Source organism: Penicillium subrubescens (genome assembly GCF_028828155.1).
Source record: "Penicillium subrubescens strain IBT 31985 chromosome Unknown utg000007l_segment0_segment0, whole genome shotgun sequence".
NCBI classification, from domain to species: Eukaryota; Fungi; Ascomycota; class Eurotiomycetes; order Eurotiales; family Aspergillaceae; genus Penicillium; species Penicillium subrubescens.
In genome coordinates this window covers 157,567-177,591 of record NW_026643157.1, presented here as the reverse complement: position 1 = coordinate 177,591, position 20,025 = coordinate 157,567, and the positions used below count along the sequence as shown (strand labels likewise).

At 49.7% G+C, this 20,025-nt stretch overlaps 10 protein-coding genes across 10 annotated transcripts; 5 read left to right on the top strand and 5 right to left on the bottom strand.

Moving 5' to 3' along the window:
* Positions 1 to 16: 16 nt before the first annotated feature.
* N7473_009813 (glycoside hydrolase family 76 protein) lies at positions 17 to 1,554 on the top strand (the record flags this gene model as incomplete). The annotated part of the gene is made up of 3 exons (XM_057155752.1): positions 17 to 128; positions 194 to 894; positions 952 to 1,554. The coding sequence occupies 3 exons, from the start codon at positions 17 to 19 to the stop codon at positions 1,552 to 1,554; spliced, it is 1,416 nt and encodes a 471-aa protein (XP_057004407.1).
* A 1,035-nt stretch (positions 1,555 to 2,589) lies between these two features.
* On the top strand, positions 2,590 to 4,968 carry xlnD (beta-xylosidase XylA; the record flags this gene model as incomplete). The annotated part of the gene is made up of 1 exon (XM_057155751.1): positions 2,590 to 4,968. One exon carries the CDS (start codon positions 2,590 to 2,592, stop codon positions 4,966 to 4,968), a length of 2,379 nt encoding a protein of 792 aa, XP_057004406.1.
* Positions 4,969 to 5,307: 339 nt separating this feature from the next.
* Positions 5,308 to 7,936, bottom strand: N7473_009811 (uncharacterized protein; the record flags this gene model as incomplete). Its single annotated transcript, XM_057155750.1, has 4 exons — positions 5,308 to 6,291; positions 6,352 to 6,631; positions 6,688 to 7,669; positions 7,741 to 7,936. The coding sequence occupies 4 exons, from the start codon at positions 7,934 to 7,936 to the stop codon at positions 5,308 to 5,310; spliced, it is 2,442 nt and encodes an 813-aa protein (XP_057004405.1).
* A 544-nt stretch (positions 7,937 to 8,480) lies between these two features.
* Positions 8,481 to 11,109, bottom strand: N7473_009810 (putative ATP-dependent RNA helicase DBP6; the record flags this gene model as incomplete). The annotated part of the gene is made up of 2 exons (XM_057155749.1): positions 8,481 to 11,030; positions 11,101 to 11,109. The coding sequence occupies 2 exons, from the start codon at positions 11,107 to 11,109 to the stop codon at positions 8,481 to 8,483; spliced, it is 2,559 nt and encodes an 852-aa protein (XP_057004404.1).
* A 180-nt stretch (positions 11,110 to 11,289) lies between these two features.
* Positions 11,290 to 13,003, top strand: N7473_009809 (phosphatidylinositol N-acetylglucosaminyltransferase subunit A/GPI3; the record flags this gene model as incomplete). Its single annotated transcript, XM_057155748.1, has 5 exons — positions 11,290 to 11,306; positions 11,384 to 11,415; positions 11,471 to 11,505; positions 11,571 to 11,959; positions 12,010 to 13,003. The coding sequence occupies 5 exons, from the start codon at positions 11,290 to 11,292 to the stop codon at positions 13,001 to 13,003; spliced, it is 1,467 nt and encodes a 488-aa protein (XP_057004403.1).
* A 250-nt stretch (positions 13,004 to 13,253) lies between these two features.
* N7473_009808 (uncharacterized protein) lies at positions 13,254 to 13,910 on the bottom strand (the record flags this gene model as incomplete). The annotated part of the gene is made up of 2 exons (XM_057155747.1): positions 13,254 to 13,760; positions 13,818 to 13,910. The coding sequence occupies 2 exons, from the start codon at positions 13,908 to 13,910 to the stop codon at positions 13,254 to 13,256; spliced, it is 600 nt and encodes a 199-aa protein (XP_057004402.1).
* A 944-nt stretch (positions 13,911 to 14,854) lies between these two features.
* On the bottom strand, positions 14,855 to 15,687 carry N7473_009807 (ADP-ribosylation factor family protein; the record flags this gene model as incomplete). The annotated part of the gene is made up of 2 exons (XM_057155746.1): positions 14,855 to 15,570; positions 15,639 to 15,687. 2 exons carry the CDS (start codon positions 15,685 to 15,687, stop codon positions 14,855 to 14,857), a joined length of 765 nt encoding a protein of 254 aa, XP_057004401.1.
* A 685-nt stretch (positions 15,688 to 16,372) lies between these two features.
* N7473_009806 (uncharacterized protein) lies at positions 16,373 to 17,426 on the top strand (the record flags this gene model as incomplete). Its single annotated transcript, XM_057155745.1, has 2 exons — positions 16,373 to 16,928; positions 17,041 to 17,426. Exons 1-2 carry the CDS (start codon positions 16,847 to 16,849, stop codon positions 17,424 to 17,426), a joined length of 468 nt encoding a protein of 155 aa, XP_057004400.1. The 5' UTR covers positions 16,373 to 16,846.
* Positions 17,427 to 17,437: 11 nt separating this feature from the next.
* Positions 17,438 to 18,622, top strand: N7473_009805 (uncharacterized protein; the record flags this gene model as incomplete). Its single annotated transcript, XM_057155744.1, has 1 exon — positions 17,438 to 18,622. One exon carries the CDS (start codon positions 17,438 to 17,440, stop codon positions 18,620 to 18,622), a length of 1,185 nt encoding a protein of 394 aa, XP_057004399.1.
* A 366-nt stretch (positions 18,623 to 18,988) lies between these two features.
* On the bottom strand, positions 18,989 to 19,717 carry N7473_009804 (chitin deacetylase CDA4; the record flags this gene model as incomplete). The annotated part of the gene is made up of 1 exon (XM_057155743.1): positions 18,989 to 19,717. One exon carries the CDS (start codon positions 19,715 to 19,717, stop codon positions 18,989 to 18,991), a length of 729 nt encoding a protein of 242 aa, XP_057004398.1.
* Between the last annotated feature and the right edge of the window lie 308 nt (positions 19,718 to 20,025).

Genomic DNA, 20,025 nt, shown 5'->3' with positions numbered 1-20,025 from the left:
CCGCCATACGACACCCATGACCCGCCAATGGCTACGCGCAAGACAATGGCTTTTGCTACTATTAGGGCTTTCAAATCTTGCATCCCATGCCATAGCAGCAGGCATATCCCTTGATCTGGGTAGCTCCGGTCAGTATGTTGCAAGGTGGGATACAAGGGGATTGCTGCCGTTCACTGCTAAAGCGTGAGGATAGATTCCATAAAATCCGCAGCGAGCACCGTGGCATATGACCTAGTCACCTTCTATACCGGCAACAATACTGGAGATGTTCCCGGAAACCTTCCAGATCCATATTACTGGTGGGAAGCGGGAGCTTTCTTCGGAGCCTTGATCAATTACTGGGCTTTTACCGGAGATTCCACCTACAATACGATCACCGTCCAAGCGATGGAACATCAGGCGGGAACAAAAGGCGATTTCATGCCGCTCAATCAGACATACACCGAGGGTAATGACGATCAATCTTTCTGGGCCATGTCAGCTATGATGGCTACTGAGCGAAACTTCACAAATCCAACAAATTCCCCGGGGTGGTTAGCAATGGTGCAAGCGGTCTTTAATGAGCAGGCTCATCGATGGGATAAAGAAAGCTGTGACGGTGGATTACGCTGGCAGATTTACACTTGGAATGCCGGGTACGGTTACAAAAACACCATTTCAAACGGATGCTTCTTCGACATTGCTGCTCGACTGGCTCGATATACAGGCAATGCGACATATGCGGAGTGGGCCAACAAGGTCTGGAATTGGTCCAAGGTGAACGGTTTGATCACTGCAGACTATCAGATCTATGATGGTACCACTGTTGACTCAAATTGCTCTTCATATGACCGGACTCGATGGTCTTATACTGCTGGCATCTACCTTCATGGAGCTGCCGTGATGTACAACTACGTAAGTGGGTTGCTGCGCACAATGAAAAGAGCCACAAGTCTAATTCATATTTCATAGACTTCATCTCTCTCCTCAAACTCATCTTCCAACTCATCCACAGTGTGGAAGAACCGAGTCGATGGGCTCCTCACCGCCACTAACCATTTCTACTCCACTGCCAACTCCAGTGCCAATGTCATGGAGGAGCCCCCTTGTGAGTCGACGGGTAGCTGCGATACGGATCAGTTATCATTCAAAGCATACTTGTCTCGCTGGTTAGCCGATGTGATGCAGCTCGCGCCCTATACCTACGACACAATTATAGCCAAAGTTCGTGCTACCGCAACCGCTGCTGTTAGCCAGTGCCAGGGGGGATCTTCGGGTACCTATTGCGGGCATAAATGGTCCAGTGGAAGCTATGATGGTACCACTGGAGTGGGCCAGCAGATGGGCGTTCTTGAGGTTCTCCATGGACTTCTCGCCACAGAAATCACTGGGCCCGTCACAGCGAACACGGGTGGAACGAGTGAGGGTAATGCTGCGGCTGGGACCGAGTCTGATGAAACGGAGGATGAAATCCTATTCTCCACCATCACGACGGCCGATAAAGCGGGCGCGGCGGTTCTCACGGCGGTAGTCGTTGGATTGATTTTTTCTGCTGTTTATGTGATGCTTGTTTGAATTTTAGCCTTGTGGGAACACAAAAAACACCAGCAATGTGTGAAAGTCCTAGATACTCTATATCCGCCCGGGGAAGATCGGTGATCATGTTTTCGTCCGTCGTCCCGTGAGAATATGTTATCGCAAACCCCGAGATTAGTCTAGTATTCTGCACTATACTATCAGCTTCGGACTTGAATTTCAGTAGTGTCCAAGGTTTTGAATTAGAACCCGGTTCAATATGTGACTTTATTTCAGTACCTATGACGAATGCACAATTTGGCTGGGCTAGTTGCTTTTCCCGGCCGAGACCGCCGCTGCTGAAGCCAAAAGTATAGCAAACTGGAATACGCAACGGCAAATGTCCCGATCTGAAATACCCGTAAATTGAGTTCACTCACTAAAAGCTTGTCGGAAAAATGCCCTTCATAAAATTCATCATCTGATTAGCCTAACTGCCCGGTGTCTCAACAAGTGCTCTTGGAGGCGAGCCTCCGTGGGGCAACACCAAGACTCAGGCCTCGGGAGGCCCGGGAGAGGCGTTTCTGCAAGTTCAGCCTGAATGGGCTCACTAGTCAATGCGACTGTCTTGAGTTTGATTTGTTGGTTTATTTTGTATGACGACTATGCAAAGGGCATGCAAGGTCTTTGAAAGTGCAACCTCGCTGGATCTTCGGCCGATATTTTTCCGTGTGGAAAGTATCACAACAGCATGCAGATCGTCGTCATCGTGCCTTTTCTTCAGGCTAAATGGCTTCACTTTTGACAAATATCATCCCCCCACGCCGGACGACCCCCGCAAGTTGACCGGCAAAGCATCGGGATCGACTGTGGGACTTACCGGGTTAGGAACAATGTGGAGAAGAAGGTGGTTTATATTCCATTTTCAAGCTTCCACAGCCGAGACGCGTCTGCAGTAAAGGGCGATGAGCGAGGTACGAGGGGGTCAACCGGACAGGAATTGGAGAATCTGCTACAGTATAAAAAGGTAGTGACAGTAAGAGAATTGAGAGAGAGACTACCTTCTCGTGGCTGCAAAGAGCCTCTTGATTTACCATGCCTGCTACGACTGCACTACTCGCTGCACTGGCGGCGCTGGTGCCAACTGCACTGGCCCAGGCTAATACCAGTTATATCGACTACAATACGGAGCCCCAGCCAAGTCTTGATAGCCAGACCTTGGGAAAAGTCCACACTGGATTCCCCGATTGCACCACGGGTCCCTTGAGCAACACCTTGGTATGCAACTCCTCCGCTCGCCCTCATGATCGAGCTGCCGCTCTAGTGTCGCTGTTCACATTCGAAGAACTGGTAAACAGCACCGGAAATAATATCCCTGCCATCCCACGTCTTGGACTTCCACCCTACCAAGTATGGAGCGAGGCTCTACACGGATTGGATCGTGGAAACTTCTCCAAATCGGGAGACTATAGCTGGGCAACATCTTTTCCGTCTCCAATTCTCACCATGGCGGCCCTCAACCGGACGCTGATCAATCAGATTGGTGAGATTATCTCAACACAAGGAAGAGCGTTCAACAACGCTGGGCGATATGGTCTCGATGTTTATGCTCCCAACATCAACTCATTCCGTCACCCGGTCTGGGGCCGTGGCCAAGAGACCCCGGGTGAAGATGCTTACTGCCTTTGCTCAGTGTACGCATATGAGTATATCACCGGCATTCAGGGTGGCGTGGATCCCGAGCATCTCAAATTGGTGGCTACCGCGAAGCACTATGCTGGTTATGACATCGAGAACTGGGACGGCCATTCTCGGCTTGGAAATGATATGAATATCACTCAGCAGGATCTCGCAGAGTATTTCACCCCTCAATTCCTGACTGCGGTTCGGGATGCTCGAGTACATAGTGTGATGTCCTCGTATAATGCTGTCAACGGCGTTCCCAGCTCTGCCAATTCCTTCTTCCTCCAAACATTGCTGCGTGATACCTGGGATTTTGTCGAGGATGGATATGTCTCGTCTGACTGTGATGCTGTTTACAATGTTTTCAATCCACACGAATATGCGGCAAATATTTCTAGCGCCGCGGCTGATTCCATGCGAGCTGGCACAGATATTGATTGTGGAACGTCCTACCAGTATCACTTGAATGAGTCCTTCTTCCAGGGCGAGATTTCACGCAGTGAGATTGAGCGTGGTGTCATCAGACTTTACTCCAACCTCGCTAGTCTCGGGTACTTTGATGGAAAGGACAGCCAATACCGCAACCTTACTTGGTCCGATGTCCGGGCCACCGATGCATGGAATATCTCGTATGAGGCTGCGGTTGAGGGCATTGTCCTCCTGAAGAATGACGGCACTCTGCCTCTGTCTAAGAAGACTCGGAGTGTCGCCTTGATCGGCCCTTGGGCTAATGCCACCACACAGATGCAGGGCAACTACTTCGGAACTGCTCCGTATCTCACCAGCCCATTAAATGCACTCAAAGCCTCGAACCTGGATGTTACCTATGCCCTTGGTACGAACATCTCCTCCACCACGACCGGCGGGTTTGCCGATGCGGTGTCTGCAGCCAAGAAATCCGACGTGATCATTTTCGCTGGTGGAATTGACAATACGATCGAGGCGGAGGGCATGGACCGACAAAACATCACCTGGCCAGGAAATCAACTCCAGCTCATCAAGGAGCTGAGTGGTTTGGGAAAGCCGTTGGTGGTGCTTCAAATGGGTGGTGGTCAAGTTGACTCTTCCTCGCTGAAGACCAACAAGAACGTTAACGCACTCATTTGGGGTGGATATCCTGGCCAGTCTGGTGGTCAAGCGCTTTTGGATATCATCACTGGAAAGCGTGCTCCTGCTGGTCGTTTGACAACAACGCAATACCCAGCCGAGTATGCGCTGCAGTTCCCGGCTACGGATATGAGCATGCGCCCTGCTGGCAACAACCCCGGCCAGACGTATATGTGGTACACTGGAACACCAGTCTATGAATTTGGTCACGGATTGTTCTATACAACATTCAAGACGTCTCTCTCAAAGGGAAGTGACACCAAGACTTCCTTTGACATTGTCAATCTTCTGTCCCGGTCCCACGATGGCTACAACGTCATCGAGCAGCTTCCATTCCTCAACTTCACTGTCAGCGTCACCAATACTGGAGGTGTTCTCTCAGACTACACAGCAATGCTGTTCGCCAATACAACTGCTGGCCCTCAGCCATACCCCAACAAGTGGCTGGTTGGTTTCGATCGCCTCGGGTCTATCAAGCCACATGCCTCCATGGAGATGACAATTCCCGTCTCTCTTGACAACGTTGCGCGTACAGATTCGCTAGGAAACCGTGTCATCTATCCGGGCAAGTATGAGCTGGCTTTGAACAACGAGCGATCCGTCATTCTTTCTTTCACCCTGACAGGCGACGCGACTACTATCTCGAAGTGGCCGCTGGATAAGCAGCAAATCCCCCATGCATGATTGAACCAATACGAAGCTTGTGGGAATTGTCGATTTTTCAACGGATAGCGTCGATTGTATCCTCAAAAGTAGTATTACTTTACCCTAGAAATCAATAGGATTTCTTTCCAGAAGGAGCCCAAAACAATTACCGGATTCTGAACATAACACTTGCATCCAACCAATTAGTGTCCCTACCTGAATTAAAATTTTACAAGCTTTCAAAAGCGCGTTACTTAGCATATTCTTCTTTAGCTTACTTATGTGCATGTCTCATTGAATAAAGAAAGATAAATGATTGTGATAGCCTTATGAAATGGCCTTCCAGCTTCCCCTTGTCCTTGTGCACGAGCACTTACATCAATATGGAATCTTGAACACCCAAGCGTATTGATCCCCTGCTGCAACTTCTTTGCTCACCGAGATTTCGATAGAACCATTGTTCAATTTCCGCACTGGCAAAACAGTGCCATCCATCTTCCCTCCGATAACCGTAACTTTATCGCCTTTCACCCATGGAATTGGACTTGATAAAGTCAAAGTACTGTTTGGCTTTGCAAGAGAGTGGATGTAAAAGGCATCCTGCGAGATGGTAAATCGAATATTATCACCTTCCGCCGGCGTCACAAACCAGTAAGTCGTATTGAAAATAGCCTCTGCATGGCTCTTGATCCAAGCACCAGCTTGACGAAGATGCTGTTGCTCAATATCTATTATCGTTCCGTTGGCGGTCGGTCCAATATCTAGCAAGAAGTTCCCGTTCTTGCTGACAATATCAATCAGGCTGGTGACAATGCCACTGGCATTCATGTAGCTGGCCAGAGGCGTGGCTCGATTATAGCCGTAGCTAAAAGGATCCATTCCCAGGTTACTCTCCCACTTGCGAACCTGGACACCGTTGTAGCGGGCATACTCAGGTGTGTCGAAATCGCCCGGCAGGCCACAGCGGGCATTCATTACCACTTGTTGATTTTGCTCTGCCGCTCGATTGAACCATGCACTTGCGAATTCAGTTGTGCGGTTTGGACCTCCAATGTCACACCACATAATCTCCGTACCCATCTCGGCGAGAGTGTTCATCTCTGGTAGGACTTTATCGGTGATGTAGTCATTGAGAGGGACGTAGCCAGTGTAAGTCAGAGTCTCGTTGGTGAATGGATTGGTCGCATTTCCTTCGGCCATTGTAAGTATAGTTTTCAATTGAAGAGAAAGAGCCTCGATCATACCTCCGGGCCATGACGAAAAGCCGTATTTCTTATAATCAGGATGGAACCATTCTGGGAGGGAGTAGTAAACGGCGCGATGAAGGTGTGGCTGATATTTCTTCGAGGCATCGAATAATTCCTGAGCAGAGCATTCGGTTAATTACTTGATGCAATGAAATGATAGAAAGGCCAGACTTACCTTGACGAGATTGCGATGTGGAGACAACGCCACAGAAGTTCTCCTCGTCACATTTTCTGGGAGATCAAACAGAGCATATCCTTCATGGTGCTTGCTAACCTGAACAAAATAGTTGGCGCCAGCATCTGCAAATAAATCCACCCACTCCTTTGGATCCCATGCGCTGGCAGTGAAGCTCGGGATAAAGTCATCGTAGACAAAATCCTTGCCATATTTCTCGAGATGATAGTCATATATGTCTGTTGGGTTGCTTGTTCCCTCATTCAGCCCCCACCAATACCTAAGGCTTCCGTCAGTAGCATGCTTTTATTAGATCCGGTAAAAGGTATATCATACCATTCAGCATAACCCTCTTTGGAGCCCACGTTGCCCCATCCAGGTACCGAGTATACACCCCAGTGAATGAAAATGCCATACTTGGCGTTGTTGTACCAGTTCGGCGCTTCATGACTGTAGATAGACTCGTATGTAGCTTCATATTGACTGATCCCATAGGCCGCAGTGAATGTGTATTTTGAGGATGAGACATGCTGGCCTTTGATCACCACCGTTGCTGGGCCAGAATCTCCTGATTTCACTCCTTCGCGATTTCGGACGCCAATCTCCACGATTGCCTGATCGCCAGGTCCAAGTCGTTTTATAACTCCCGGGGTGACTGTTTCCAGACCTGCGGACTCAATAAGCACTTGAACGTTGTTATTGCGAACAACAAATTCGGAGCCGACATTGTTGATGATGGTTTCAATGATTTGAACCTTGTCTGATCCTTCAATCCATTTCTGCGTGGAACGAGCATACTGTATCTCTAATCTTCGGGAACCTGGTTGGACTTTGGCTACTGGCAGCATTGAAAGAGCAAAGACGTGTAGCTTTGTGTCAACGGATGCTCCCCCAGGTGATGTCGATGACCCAGCTGAGCTGTTGGGGAATGTCAGTGAAACAAGCTCCTTGGATGAATCTAGCCAGTTGATGGTTTGGAAAATGTTGGATCTATTGAAATTCGTCTCGTTCTCGGTCAGGTAGCAAGAGAATACTAGATCACCACCAGCTGGGTATGGCCAACTCCACCAAGCGGGAACTAGAAGTGGCCCGCTTGTGGAACTGTTATCAGCGTAGGTGGCTGTTACTGAGCCAGACGCCATTCCAGACTCAGACGCAGCAAGGAACTGATAACTGAAGTACTTGGCGCGAGGTACGTCAACGGTTTGTCCTTTGACGAGAACATTGTCAAAGCCGGTGGCATTGTATGATGAGAATTGATAGTTGAATCCACCATATACGAACTCCTTGGGCGGGATCTGTGCCGCTGGATATGAATCTATAAGGTAGCAGCTCTTGTCAGTTCTTGAACCTATGCGAACCCAGAATAACAAAATAATGAGGACTTACTTCCATTTCCATCAAAGCTTGACTCATTTGGCTTCAATCCAAACGCTCGATTATTGAACCATGGCTGCAAATCAATAGGGAAAGACGGATTCTCTGCCGACAACGCTTTGTATTCATTCTGTGGCTTGAAGATAACTGCAGTGGTTGTGACAAAGTACACTGCAAGCGCAGTAATTGTACGCTTGAATCTAGCCATATTGGCAAAAGGATGATGTGATAGTTTAGTTGGCTTGGAGAAAGCTTAGCGTCAGCGTCATGGCTTCACTATAAGAGTTCTCAGCTGTTGAGGATGAAGGTGCCGTTTCCCCGCATATGTGGACCCTTGCATAAATGTAACCTTTCAGAATGTATCTTTCTTACCGGATATTTTTTCAAAATTCATGGGCAAATTGCCCATCGCCGGGTAAATTGAGGAAGATCGGCGCTCGCTGCGGAGATGCAGATTGTTTCACCGAGACATCCCCGATTAACACCACATTGTCAGGGTCCATGTCCTCCAGTAGCTGGTGCATTTGTTTCACTGGCAGCATGTCATTTGAATCATTGATGATACGGTACTGGCAAGGCTGAGCTACAAGTCGAGGCTCGATGATAATGAAGACATCAATGGAGGGTTGTCTCCGGTTATGTATTCCGAGGTTCTTAGGATAGTGTACAAAAGGGATACAATAAGATATAGAGGACGCTATGCATGGGTAATATCAAATAAGGCATTCGTGTCAAGAAGTTTCTAGCACAGATCATGCCTGCTTGGCAGGACGTGCCCTGCCAGCTTTCACCTCCTTCTCGAGCTCGTCCAAAGCTGCCGCGTACTTGGACTGGAGTGACTTCAGAGTATCCAGCTTCACGCGGACCCGATCAATACTGGCAGTGCGTGTAATATGACCTTCGACGCTGGCGGCAATTTCGTTGGCGAACCATCTACCCTCACGATGGGCAATCAAAGACCACGCGGAGCCCTCGCGGCCGGCACGAGCAGTACGACCGACACGATGCACGTAGGTGGTCACACTGGGTGGGATGTCGTAGTTGATGACGTGAGTCAAGGACTGCAGATCCAGACCACGGGAGGCACGATCAGTTGCCACAATGACCGAGATACGTCCGCGGCGGTACGCAGCCAGGGTCTTTCGGGAGGCAGACGACTTGTTTGATTTGATGATAGTTCCCACGCGGTTGGCAAGCGGCGGGTGAAGGAGAGAGATAAGTCGAGATAGTCGTGACGCGGCCTCAGAGGACTTGGTGAAGATGAGCACAGTTGTGCGAGGGGATTTGGCTTGGGGCGCGATGTTGATGACTTCGTCCTCAGAATCGGAGGATTCCTCTGATGATGAATCACTAGATGAGTCGCTAGATGAATCAGAATCAGAGCCCGACGAAGAATCGGAATCAGAGTCCGAGTCAGAGCCAGATGAAGAAGTCTCGTCGTCAGAAGATTCGTCAGATGACTCGTCAGAGCTAGTATCATCAGAGCTGGTACTGTCAGCGTCGGACTCAGTAGAAGCAGTGACTTGCTTCTTTGCGGCATTTTCCTCGCCGCCAATTTTGATATGAGAGAGAAGAAGGCGAAGGAGGTAAAGCGGCTTCTGAGAAGCATCATCCACGGCGATGATATGCTCCTGCAAGGTTGGTGGCAGTGTGAAATGAGCGTCGGGATGGGGGACAGACAAATCCTCCGCGTCTGTGGTGCTCTCAGCACCAATGATGACCATCTTCGGATTATCCAGACGCAAGGAGTTCAGTTTGGTGATGTCCCGAGTCATTGTCGCACTCAGAATCACCTTCCGGGGAGCATGGATATCGATCGAAAGTCCAAGATCAGACAGAAGTTGACCACCAGGTCCAAAGGTCTCTGGCGCTTGACGTGAGTTGAGCGAACCGTTGACCACATCAACCCATTCTTGGAAACTCTCATTCAGCAAACGATCAGCCTCGTCGATGACCAGCCACTCGAGGTGTTTGAGAGTAAATCCTTTGGTGTATCGAATGTGGTCAACAAGTCGACCGGGTGTGCAAATCAAAATATCCACATTTGGCTCAGCCCGTTGGATGTAGCCAGGCAAGAATCCGTTTGAGTCCATAGCTTCACTGACACAATCTTCAAGACTGAAGTCCATCCAGTCATTGCCCCGCAACCCGGACTTCTGTCGTTGTGCGACAGTTGCGGGGTTGTAAACTTGATCGACTCGCATCAGAAGCTTCTGCTCATCTTTGATTGCCACATTACCAACGGCACTTCCGATATGAAGACGTGAACCAGATGCACAAAGCTCGCAGGCCTCACGTGCCTGCTTGACCAATTCTCTTGTCGGAACAACAATAAGTCCTCGTAGTCTCGATGCAGGTCTGGCAGTAAGAGATGTGACAAGGGGGAGAACATATGACAGAGTTTTTCCCGAGCCTGTCGCGGCACTGATACAAAGATCGCCTGGGTGGTTGTTCTCACCATCCAGAAGCAGAGGGATGACTGTTGACTGCACGGCGAATGCTTCCTTGTAGTTGTTCTGTTCAAGGATTCGTAGGAGGTCGGGCTTGATTCCCAGGTCTGAAAACTTAGCCCGCTCGTTTGCCGACGTTCGCAGAGGATTCGCGAGCCATGGAGGCAAGGAGGAGTACGTTGGCGCCTCAATCACTTCGGGCGGGTTCTCAGGCTGGGGCAATGGTTCGAGACCTTTGGCAATGACAGGCTCAACATTCATTTCGGCTGGTGTAACGGCCTCCTTGGTCTCTTTCTTTGCCTTTTTCGCCTTCGCGCTTGCTGCCGTTTTGGTGCGCTCAAACTTAGACAGGATGCCAGCATGTTTATCATTGGATGACTTGCGGCGCTTGCCCTCGTCCTCGGAGGACTCCTCTGCTTCGTTCTCATCCCCAGACTCGGAGCTCACAGGTGCAGGCTCGGAATCTTCCTGGCTATCCTTCCCAGAACTCTTTCCCTTGCCGTCCTTGGATTTCTTCCCTGATTCACCAACACGGTCCTTCTTGCGCTTTTCTTGAGAAGTAGCGCTGGCCTTCCGGGTCTCTTTCTCAGTGTCGCTACCCTGGAGGGCATCCTTGAGTCGTCTCCGCTTCGTAGCGCTTCCGTTATTGGCAGGTGACGCAGCAGAGGGCAGGCTCTCGCGCTTCTTGTGTTTCTTCGTTGGGGTTGGGGTGGTCGCATTGGAGGTTTCGACATCCCTCTTTCGCTTGTGAGACTTTGCGGATTTTGGAGTTGATTCCATATTTGAGGAACTAGGCACAGCCTTGGAGCCGGCCAATTTTTTACGAGTTGGTTGGGTTCCTGGTTGTTGGAGCTGGAGAGCTTCAAGTGAGGAGCAGATTGGTTTTTTTATGTTGTGCCGGCAGTAATCCTTAGAAGCTCACCGCCCCCATTCTGACCGCCCGTGATTATCGGGCAGCTTCACGTTGGCTGTCATCGATCGCAATCGCAATTCCAGTCGTGGCTCGCATGTTGAAGACAGCCGATTGAGGTGGTCACCATGGACAGGGTCAAATGCACCGGAGATAGCTTTTTGTTGTCTCAGACCCATTCGCCTCGGCTTCAAAGACACCATGCCGTATAACATTGCGTGAGTGTTGATACAACCCAGGGGAACTGCATCTAGATAGATGAACTGATCGCTGATACTGAACTCGATGGCGACAGTATGGTCAGTGACTTCTTTTTCCCTCAATCGGGTAAGTAAATGATACCCTCTCTTTAATCCTGAGCACCATACTGACTGTCTTTCAGGGGGGATTGAAAGTCACATTTACCAGTTGTCATCCGTATGCACCCCGGCAGTCCTACTATCGCGCTCTCGTTCCTCTATTCATTCCTGACAACTTTCTAGAAACTCATCGACCGCGGACACAAAGTCATCATAATCACGCATGCGTACAAAGGTCGAACAGGAGTCCGCTACCTCACCAATGGCTTGAAAATCTACCACGTCCCTTTCTTCGTTATCTACCGGGAAACCACCTTCCCTACCGTCTTTTCTTTCTTTCCCATATTCCGCAACATTGTCATTCGGGAGCAGATTGAGATTGTCCACGGTCATGCCAGTCTCAGTAGCTTCTGTGGAGAAGCCATCCTCCACGCACGAACAATGGGACTGCGGACCGTCTTTACCGACCATTCTCTTTTTGGATTCGCCGATGCCGCCTCCATTTTGACCAACAAGCTCCTCAAGTTTACATTGAGTGACGTGGACCATGCGATCTGTGTCAGCCATACTTGGTATGTGGATGATGGCGCTCATCCTTTGACCATTGGCTAACAATTCATAGTAAGGAAAATACTGTCCTTCGAGCGTCATTGGACCCCTTAATGGTGTCAGTCATTCCGAACGCCGTTGTGGCAGAGAATTTCCGTCCGCTCTCATACAGCTCTCGTGCGATAGATCAGATTCCGACTTCTCCTGCCGACCAACAAGGACCTCCTACATCCATTGGTCCCGATGATACGATTACGATTGTCGTTATTTCCCGCCTCTTCTACAACAAAGGCACTGATCTCCTGATCGCAGCCATTCCCCGGATTTTGGCTCTGAATCCAAAAACACGCTTCATTATTGCTGGCTCTGGACCAAAGGCTATTGACCTGGAACAAATGTTGGAACGAAATGTGCTTCAAGATAAGGTTGAGATGCTTGGCTCAGTTCGACACGAAGAGGTGCGAGATGTCATGGTACGAGGCCATATCTACCTGCATCCGAGTTTGACAGAAGCATTCGGTACGGTCATTGTTGAGGCTGCCAGTTGTGGTTTGTACGTCGTTTGTACTCGAGTTGGTGGTATCCCCGAGGTGTTGCCACAGCATATGACAACTTTTGCGAAGCCAGAAGAAGACGATCTTGTTGTCGCAACCAGCAAGGCAATTGCCGCCTTGCGCTCGAATAAAGTCCGGACGGACCGCTTCCACGACCAAGTGAAGATGATGTATTCCTGGCGGGATGTAGCCGAACGCACAGAAAGGGTCTACCAAGGCATTACGGGTGATATCAGCCCTGAGGAATTCTATGGCTACTATCCTGGTCAAGGATGGGAGGCTAGTGGAGATCGCGTACGCAGTTTCGCCCTCATAGACCGCCTAAAACGATACTACGGCTGTGGTGTCTGGGCCGGCAAGCTTTTCTGCCTTTGCGTTGTCATTGACTTCTTGATCTATGTGTTCCTCGAAATGTGGTTTCCACGAGCAAACATTGATATTGCTCGAAGCTGGCCGAAGAAACCGCCAGCAGAGAAACCTCGAACGTCGAATGCTGCGCGCAGCAGTCGGTGAAAGCTTGAGGTAAAAGACCTCGAGCATCTTGTCTCTCTCCGCAATGGAGATAAGACCTGTACATACTATTCTACGGCTTCAGGCCATGTAATAATCTTGACGAATTTAACTCATATGCTCAATATATGCGTTTTTCCAGATGATTGTTTTTAAGTACCTGAACACTGCGAACCCAAACGCGCGCTCTTCTATAAAGTTGACCCAGATAACAGACCCCTCCTCCATTTCATTGCTTCATCAATTGATTTGATTACCGCTTAGTGCCAGGCTCATACTTCCACTCCGCATCCAAAGTCTCAGCAGGCTCTGGCCGCATATCCGCCGCAGACCGATCTTCCTTGCTCCCCCGAAGACCGGCCAAGTGATGTTCTCTCTCATAGCCGCGCTTATCGGGGTACTTGCGCTCACCACTCTTGTCTTCGATAGATGTACCAACACCTTCCAGACCTCCACGTTGCTTCTTCCGGCCGTGGGCCCCGTCGTGCGCAAGTTCAACGCTGGTTTCGCCCACGAGAGGCTTGCCGAACCCGGTGTGTACATCGGCGGAAGTGGCACTCCTCAAAGTATTGGCGGCAGGTGTGTGAACGGCCTCTTTGCCGTGTGCGCGAAGAACATCAGGGTTGTTGGCTTGGCTGCCAGTTTTGTCCACGGTGTTGGCTGAGTAGGAGTTGCTGGCGGGTGCTTTGCCGGGAGGGTGGCGCTCTAGGTGGAATTCGCCGCGCTGGTCAGCCTCATTGACCTTGCGGCCTGGTTGATGCTGATCATGGTGTTAATTTGCTGCATTGGGATAAAGAGGTATGAAGTATATGCTTACGCCTTTGTCTGTCATAGGCCCTGCGGGTGCCACCGAGGGCTTGACGGTACCCTGCTTGTGGTTGATTGAATCGGGGTTGCTCAGTGCACTCATGGTGATTGTTAACGTTGATAGAATTGAGTTTTAAAGCTAGCGTATCATTCAAAGAAGCATGGACTTTGGTTCTATATAGCAGCTCAAATAAGTACCATTTTATAGCACATGCTGGCCTATAAGAGCAGTAACAATGTGACGTCACATTCACCACAACTGACTTCATTGCTGCGCAAAGATTCTTCGACCGAGTCTATGGATTGTATAGCTATTGGCATGCGCATTCTAGACAAGTCCTGACCTTCACCCGGCCGATGTATGGTGTGTCATCCGAAAGCAGGTCGGCTGGGGTGATCGGAGCTTATCCGTGGGTCGTGACATCAAACTATAAGAGTCCAAATTGGGATGATTTCAGAAATGCGGAGCTATCGATGTCAAATTAAGAATACTTCCCTAATTTTTTGACCAGGCTATGCATGGATCTGATTACATCTGATTGTTGTTCATGTGTCTTGTTACTCTATTGGAGGAATCGTGGGCCGGGGCTAGCGGTGGGTCCTAATCTAGATCTGCTGTGTGGTATGCGCATGCAGTCCAGGTTAATGATAAACCTGATACTTAGCAATAATAATGTAATTTTTAGAGGGAACCCGATAGTAGTAGTATTCTAAACACCTTGTAGGCGTGGCTGAGGATTACCTAGTACTGCCATATACATTCGAGCTTATTAGTTTAGAACTTAGACTGGGCAATCTACTTCAAAGTACGCAGTTGCCTCATTCAATGTTGAGGTCGTAGCCATTCTTGATAAGTGCAAGGTATGTGTATTGACAGACTGTTACGCAATGGTCAACAGACAGAATTCATTGGTATATCTATGAAAATAAAGGTAGATGGGAATATCATTAAGTAACGCCATGATGCAATCGAGTGTGTTCCTATACAGGTCGTATCGTCCAGTGGCAGGTGTAGACCACCACCTCCTCCATTATTACTCTACTGTATCACCGCATCACCGGTGGGCGACCCTCCTTATTCCATCGAACGCGACTCTGCACCCACTCGACGGCAGCCTGCACGCCAGACCCAAGCAACGCGCTGACCGGCAGCACGCGACTGTCTCGAACGCCGCTTCCCGTTTCACCCTCGAAGACTTTCCGCACAAGGCCCTCTTTAATGCGAACGACTTCGACACAGTCCTCACGATCCTGCTTATTGGCCAGAACGAGGATGGGAACCCCTGCCACGTCGGCGTTTTGCAGGACCGACTCTAGGACTTGTCGGCACTCGTCTAGGCGCCCGAAATCACTTCCTGGCGCATTAATGCCGACATTATGTTCCGAGAACAGATCGCTCGCACTGACACTCCCTCGCGCGGGACCTGATACAGTGCTGGGCCGTCGACTGGAAGCGGAGGGAAGCCGGGTGATATCTGGATCTTGGCCTACGTCGGCGCTGTCAACCACGAAGATGATCGCATGACAGCTTGAGTAGTAGCTTTGCCAGAGACCGCGCATGGAGATTTGACCGCCCACGTCCCAGATTTTCAGGTTCATATCCGATAAGGAGATGGTCGCGACATTCTGGCCGACGGTGGGGACGGTTTTGCCGGGGTTTGGCGCGGGGGTGCCATCTGGGCGGGGTTGATAGAGGGCTTTGATCTGGGAGAGGAGAGTGGTCTTGCCGGCGTTATCTAGGCCGAGGAGGAGGACGGAGTACTCTGCGGATGAGATGGGTCAGTGAGGAGGTCCCGGGGAGGAATACATGGCTTGCGCGGCGGCAGTTTACCTTCTTTGCTGGTCGCGTAGGTATACAGCGACTTGGCCAGGTGATACATGATCGCAAGATCAAGACCGATGCGACCGAGATAGTTGATCTGAGGCAATCATGGAAGAAAAAGAATGGTCGAGCTCCGGAGGTTCTAGAGGCTCCGCGCTGTCGGAGTCGGAGTTGCGATCTGCGATGCAATCCCCAGCCTCATTGCCGCATTGGGAAAGTAGGGCTTAGGGCTGGGTGAGGGGCATGAGGCAAGTATACCGATATTGCCAGTTAGCAGTAGTAGTCCTACAACAGTATAGACAGAGTATCTTGTAGTAGATTTGTATGTGATTAAGGCGCTTATTTAAGAACTATCTGGGGAATTAATTAAAGGGTAGTAGTATAGTTCATGTCTGAGATACTCCTGAATTGCAGATGAATCAGCCCGTCATCTCAGCCTCTGGTAATTCCGCAAGATCCTAGAGAAAAGCAGCCATTCTGTCGAAGTATATACAAAATCTCACATTATTCAATGCAAAATATCCTATCATGAGCCAGGTATTCATTGTGTTTGATCTAATTGAGGTGAGATTTCGAGATGGATTACGCCAATAGGTTACCCAAGTATACACCCCCTGGTCCATACCGTAGTCCCTCCGACGGGATCACTGACAAATCAATGTTTCATAGGTCAGGATCCGATTAGATTTAAAGCTTGACAGTTCCGTCATTTGATTATTGTATGATTCTATCGTTCTTATTTCCTAATGTTCAACTACAATTGGCCCCCGGGCAGTGGAGGCTCCGCTCCGACGGACACTTGCATAGAAGAACTGTAGTATATTTGAACTTGTCATTTTCATCACTTTCTCCATAACATTCCAACGTCATCGTGAGCTATTCAAATGAATGGAAAAAAAGCAAGTTCGAATCCTGGCAGATGTACCGCTAAGAGCTTCCAGTCTCGTATCCAAGTTCCCCACTCTGGGAGAGTTTGTCAGCATGATTATTGATCCGATCCAATTCCCCGGAATCTCTGGCAGACCTCCGAAATTTGGGCGCCCGCCGAATCCGTGATGAACTAAGAACGACCACTCTCTCTTCCTCCTTCATGGCCGTTCCTGGCTCTGCTGGTTCTGGCTCCCCATTCACAACTGATCTCCCTTCGAGGAGTCCTGTTTTCACTCCCATCGGATGAGCCTGTCTGGATTGTGATTTTCTCTTTTTTCCTCCATTGCATGACTTCAGAATGCCCCGCGCGGGTTGATGCAGCTTTGGAGGCCCCGCCGTCCTCAATGGAGACCAACACTGTCATCGTCGGTAAGTCTACTCTCCCAGCTGATCAATTCACTTCCGAGCATTCAAATCGATCATTCAATATACTCTCCGGTCGAGGATTAGACTGACATTCCTCTTTTATCTCGGAAAATAGGCAATGGGCCGTCGGCCATGATCCTGTCATACATTCTACATGGCCACATTCCGTTTTACTCGCGGAACCCTCCGCATCCAGATTCTCTGCTCGATTCCAAGTTGAAAGACATTCCTGATCTGCTGAACGCCAACGTGGACGCGCTTACCGCGCATTTTGCGGCTTCTCGGTTGTCCTACTCCACCCAGGCTCTACCAGTGAATGTCCTGTTGGACACTCTGGTGCGACCGAGTGTCGATGTGGATGAATCAGGCAACACGACAAATATTGAGTGGCGCCATGTGCCTGAAAAGGCCATCTCCCACCTCGTATTCGGCGATGCGCCTCGGCCGGGGGTCAATGGTCAGAGGATCCCCACGGGGCGAGCTGGGACATTCAGACTTTGAGTTATGCAGCCATGCTTTCCTTGCCGGGCTATTCCTTTGCCGATCACCATCGACAGACAACTGGCCAGGACCTTCCGTCATTTACCCGACCGACCAGACGGGAGATTGCCGATTACTTCCAGACTTATCCTGCAGCTGTCAACGTCGATGACGTTTTCCGATGTGGAGAACAGCTGAGTGGTATCTCCCGCACTTCAGACGGGTTCTTTATTCGATCTCATAACCTGAAATGCAAACGATTGGTGCTTGCAAGTGGTATTTTCTCGGAGATCCTTCCGCCTCCGCCAGTACTACAACCACTACTTCAAACACAGCTAACACCGACGGTACCTCTGCTTGTAATCGGGTCTGGCTTTTCTGCAGCAGACGCTATCATATCTGCATCAACCGACCAGAAGATCTTACATGTCTTCAAATGGTCTCCCGAGGATCGCCCCTCGCCACTTCGGGGTTGCCATCAACAGGCATATCCGGAATACGCGGGCGTATATCGATTAATGAAGAGGGCTGCTCTCGCAGCCGCATCAGGAGGCAAAAACCAGCGGCCAAAATATCGCCGCGGCACATCGTTGGGCTTTTTGGAAAGTCGACATTGGGATGAATTGTATGAGGGAATCTCGAACGTTGAAATTATTGCCGTGGAGACGAAAGAGGATCTGTCCGAGGTCACTTTCCGTCGACAGGACGGGTCTACCTTTTCGCGGGTTGCCCGGGGTCTGGTATATGCAGCCGGTCGACGAGGTACTCTAGGCTATCTCGACTCGTCACTACGCACAGAAGTGATAGGCCATGATGAGGCAGACGACATGGCCATCTCGGGTCAGACTCTTCGAGCAAAAGCACTTGAAGATTTGGAAGTCGCCCCGGATGTCTATATTATCGGCAGTCTGACTGGTGATTCACTGGTCCGCTTTGCATATGGAGGCTGTGTTGCAACTGCTGGGCACCTCCTGGGCAGCAAAGAGGGTGAGCGGGAGTCGCGCAGCATGTGTAGCAGCGTCGCTTCAACAAGGCCGCAGTCCTCATCACTACAGGTGATGAATGGAATGGATGGTCATCATATTTTCCCTGTGAACGGGTCAGCCTTGACTCGGGAGGATACTGCATTGAGCAAAGTATCCACGACCCCCGCAACGACGACTGTGCAGAGTTGGTGGGAAACAGTGGTGCACTTGTGGAGGGACTTGACACAATAGCATGTCATGTCATATGTGAATATCATCGCTCGCATTTTGTATGTGTATCTAATGTCATTTTTTTGGGCTTCTTACTGTATACGCATCTTATCTTCCAAAATCTCACATTTTCTTCCCTTATGGGGCAAACAAAGTCTCTCCCCAGTCACTACATTTCCCTAGTATCGCAGAGCCGATTCCTAGAGAAGCTTGCTCGACTACCTTCAGCTACACCATCCCTGATTGTTGGGTGACTTGGCCTTTTCTTCCCCATCAATATCCATATTTGACGCCCACGTTAATTTACTATAACCTCCTCCAATTGATTCTTATATTATTTGATTTGTCAAGTCGAGAGTGAAGGGAGGTGGTGCATAACTTTGACCCCTATAAAGTTGAATCCGATCTCCTCTCCTTGATCAACTCAGACAGCGTAACAACACGATATCCCCGACGTCGTAACTCCGGCAAGACCATTCCCAACATGGGCACAGTCCACTCTCTCCGATCATGACAAACAATGATACTCCCGGGTCTAACCATACTAAAGATATGCTTCGCATTAAGCTTTGCAAAAGGCACCTGCGGATCATGCGGATAAACATCCCCCAAGGCAAGTCGATAACCCAACCCCTTAACTAGCCTGCGCATACGTGAACTGAAAAATCCCGAGCCTGGCCGGAAAAACCAATTCTCAGGGCCGTCTTGACCAGCTTGACGGTAGGCAGAACGGATCATGCTCTCCACGGCGGAGATCTGCTCTGCTAGTGTCGCGTCGCTTAGCGCGCGTGATGGTTCGTCGTGCATGGCGTGATTGGCTAATTCGTTGCCGTGACGGATGAGATCGATTAGATCAGTCTCGTGGCCAGTAACCTGTGATCCGATGACGAAAAAGGTTGCTGTTGCGTTGTGTGACTGCAAGAGCTTGAGGATGGCTGGGGTATGTGTCGACGGGGCATCGTCGATGGTCAGAGCGATGACTTTTTGGTCTGTGGGGTGGTGGAATAACACATCGGGCCAGCGACGTTGGAGATATTGGATGATTGTGTGGGGTGGTTTATAGATTAAATATAGCGGACATAAGAGACAGCATGTGTACAAAATGCTGGTGATCATGGCGAGGCGAGGGGGAGGTGGAAATGTAGATTCAATTGTTCGGATGTTTAAAGGCCTCCCGTCACCAGCCCCACTTAACAAGACGCGATAGCAGTCACGACTTGAATGATAGAACAGATAGATAGTACTTGAGCCATGAAGAAAGACCATTGAAAAGAGTTCTGGAATAATCAACGATAACTTAAGGAAAAGGAAGTGGAAGCATATCTAGTTGGACCGTTTCTTTGGTCTCTCTTCATTCATACCACCTACTGAAATTACAACACGGCACATGAAGTATGAAATATCTCTTTCTCAGACGTAGCTCT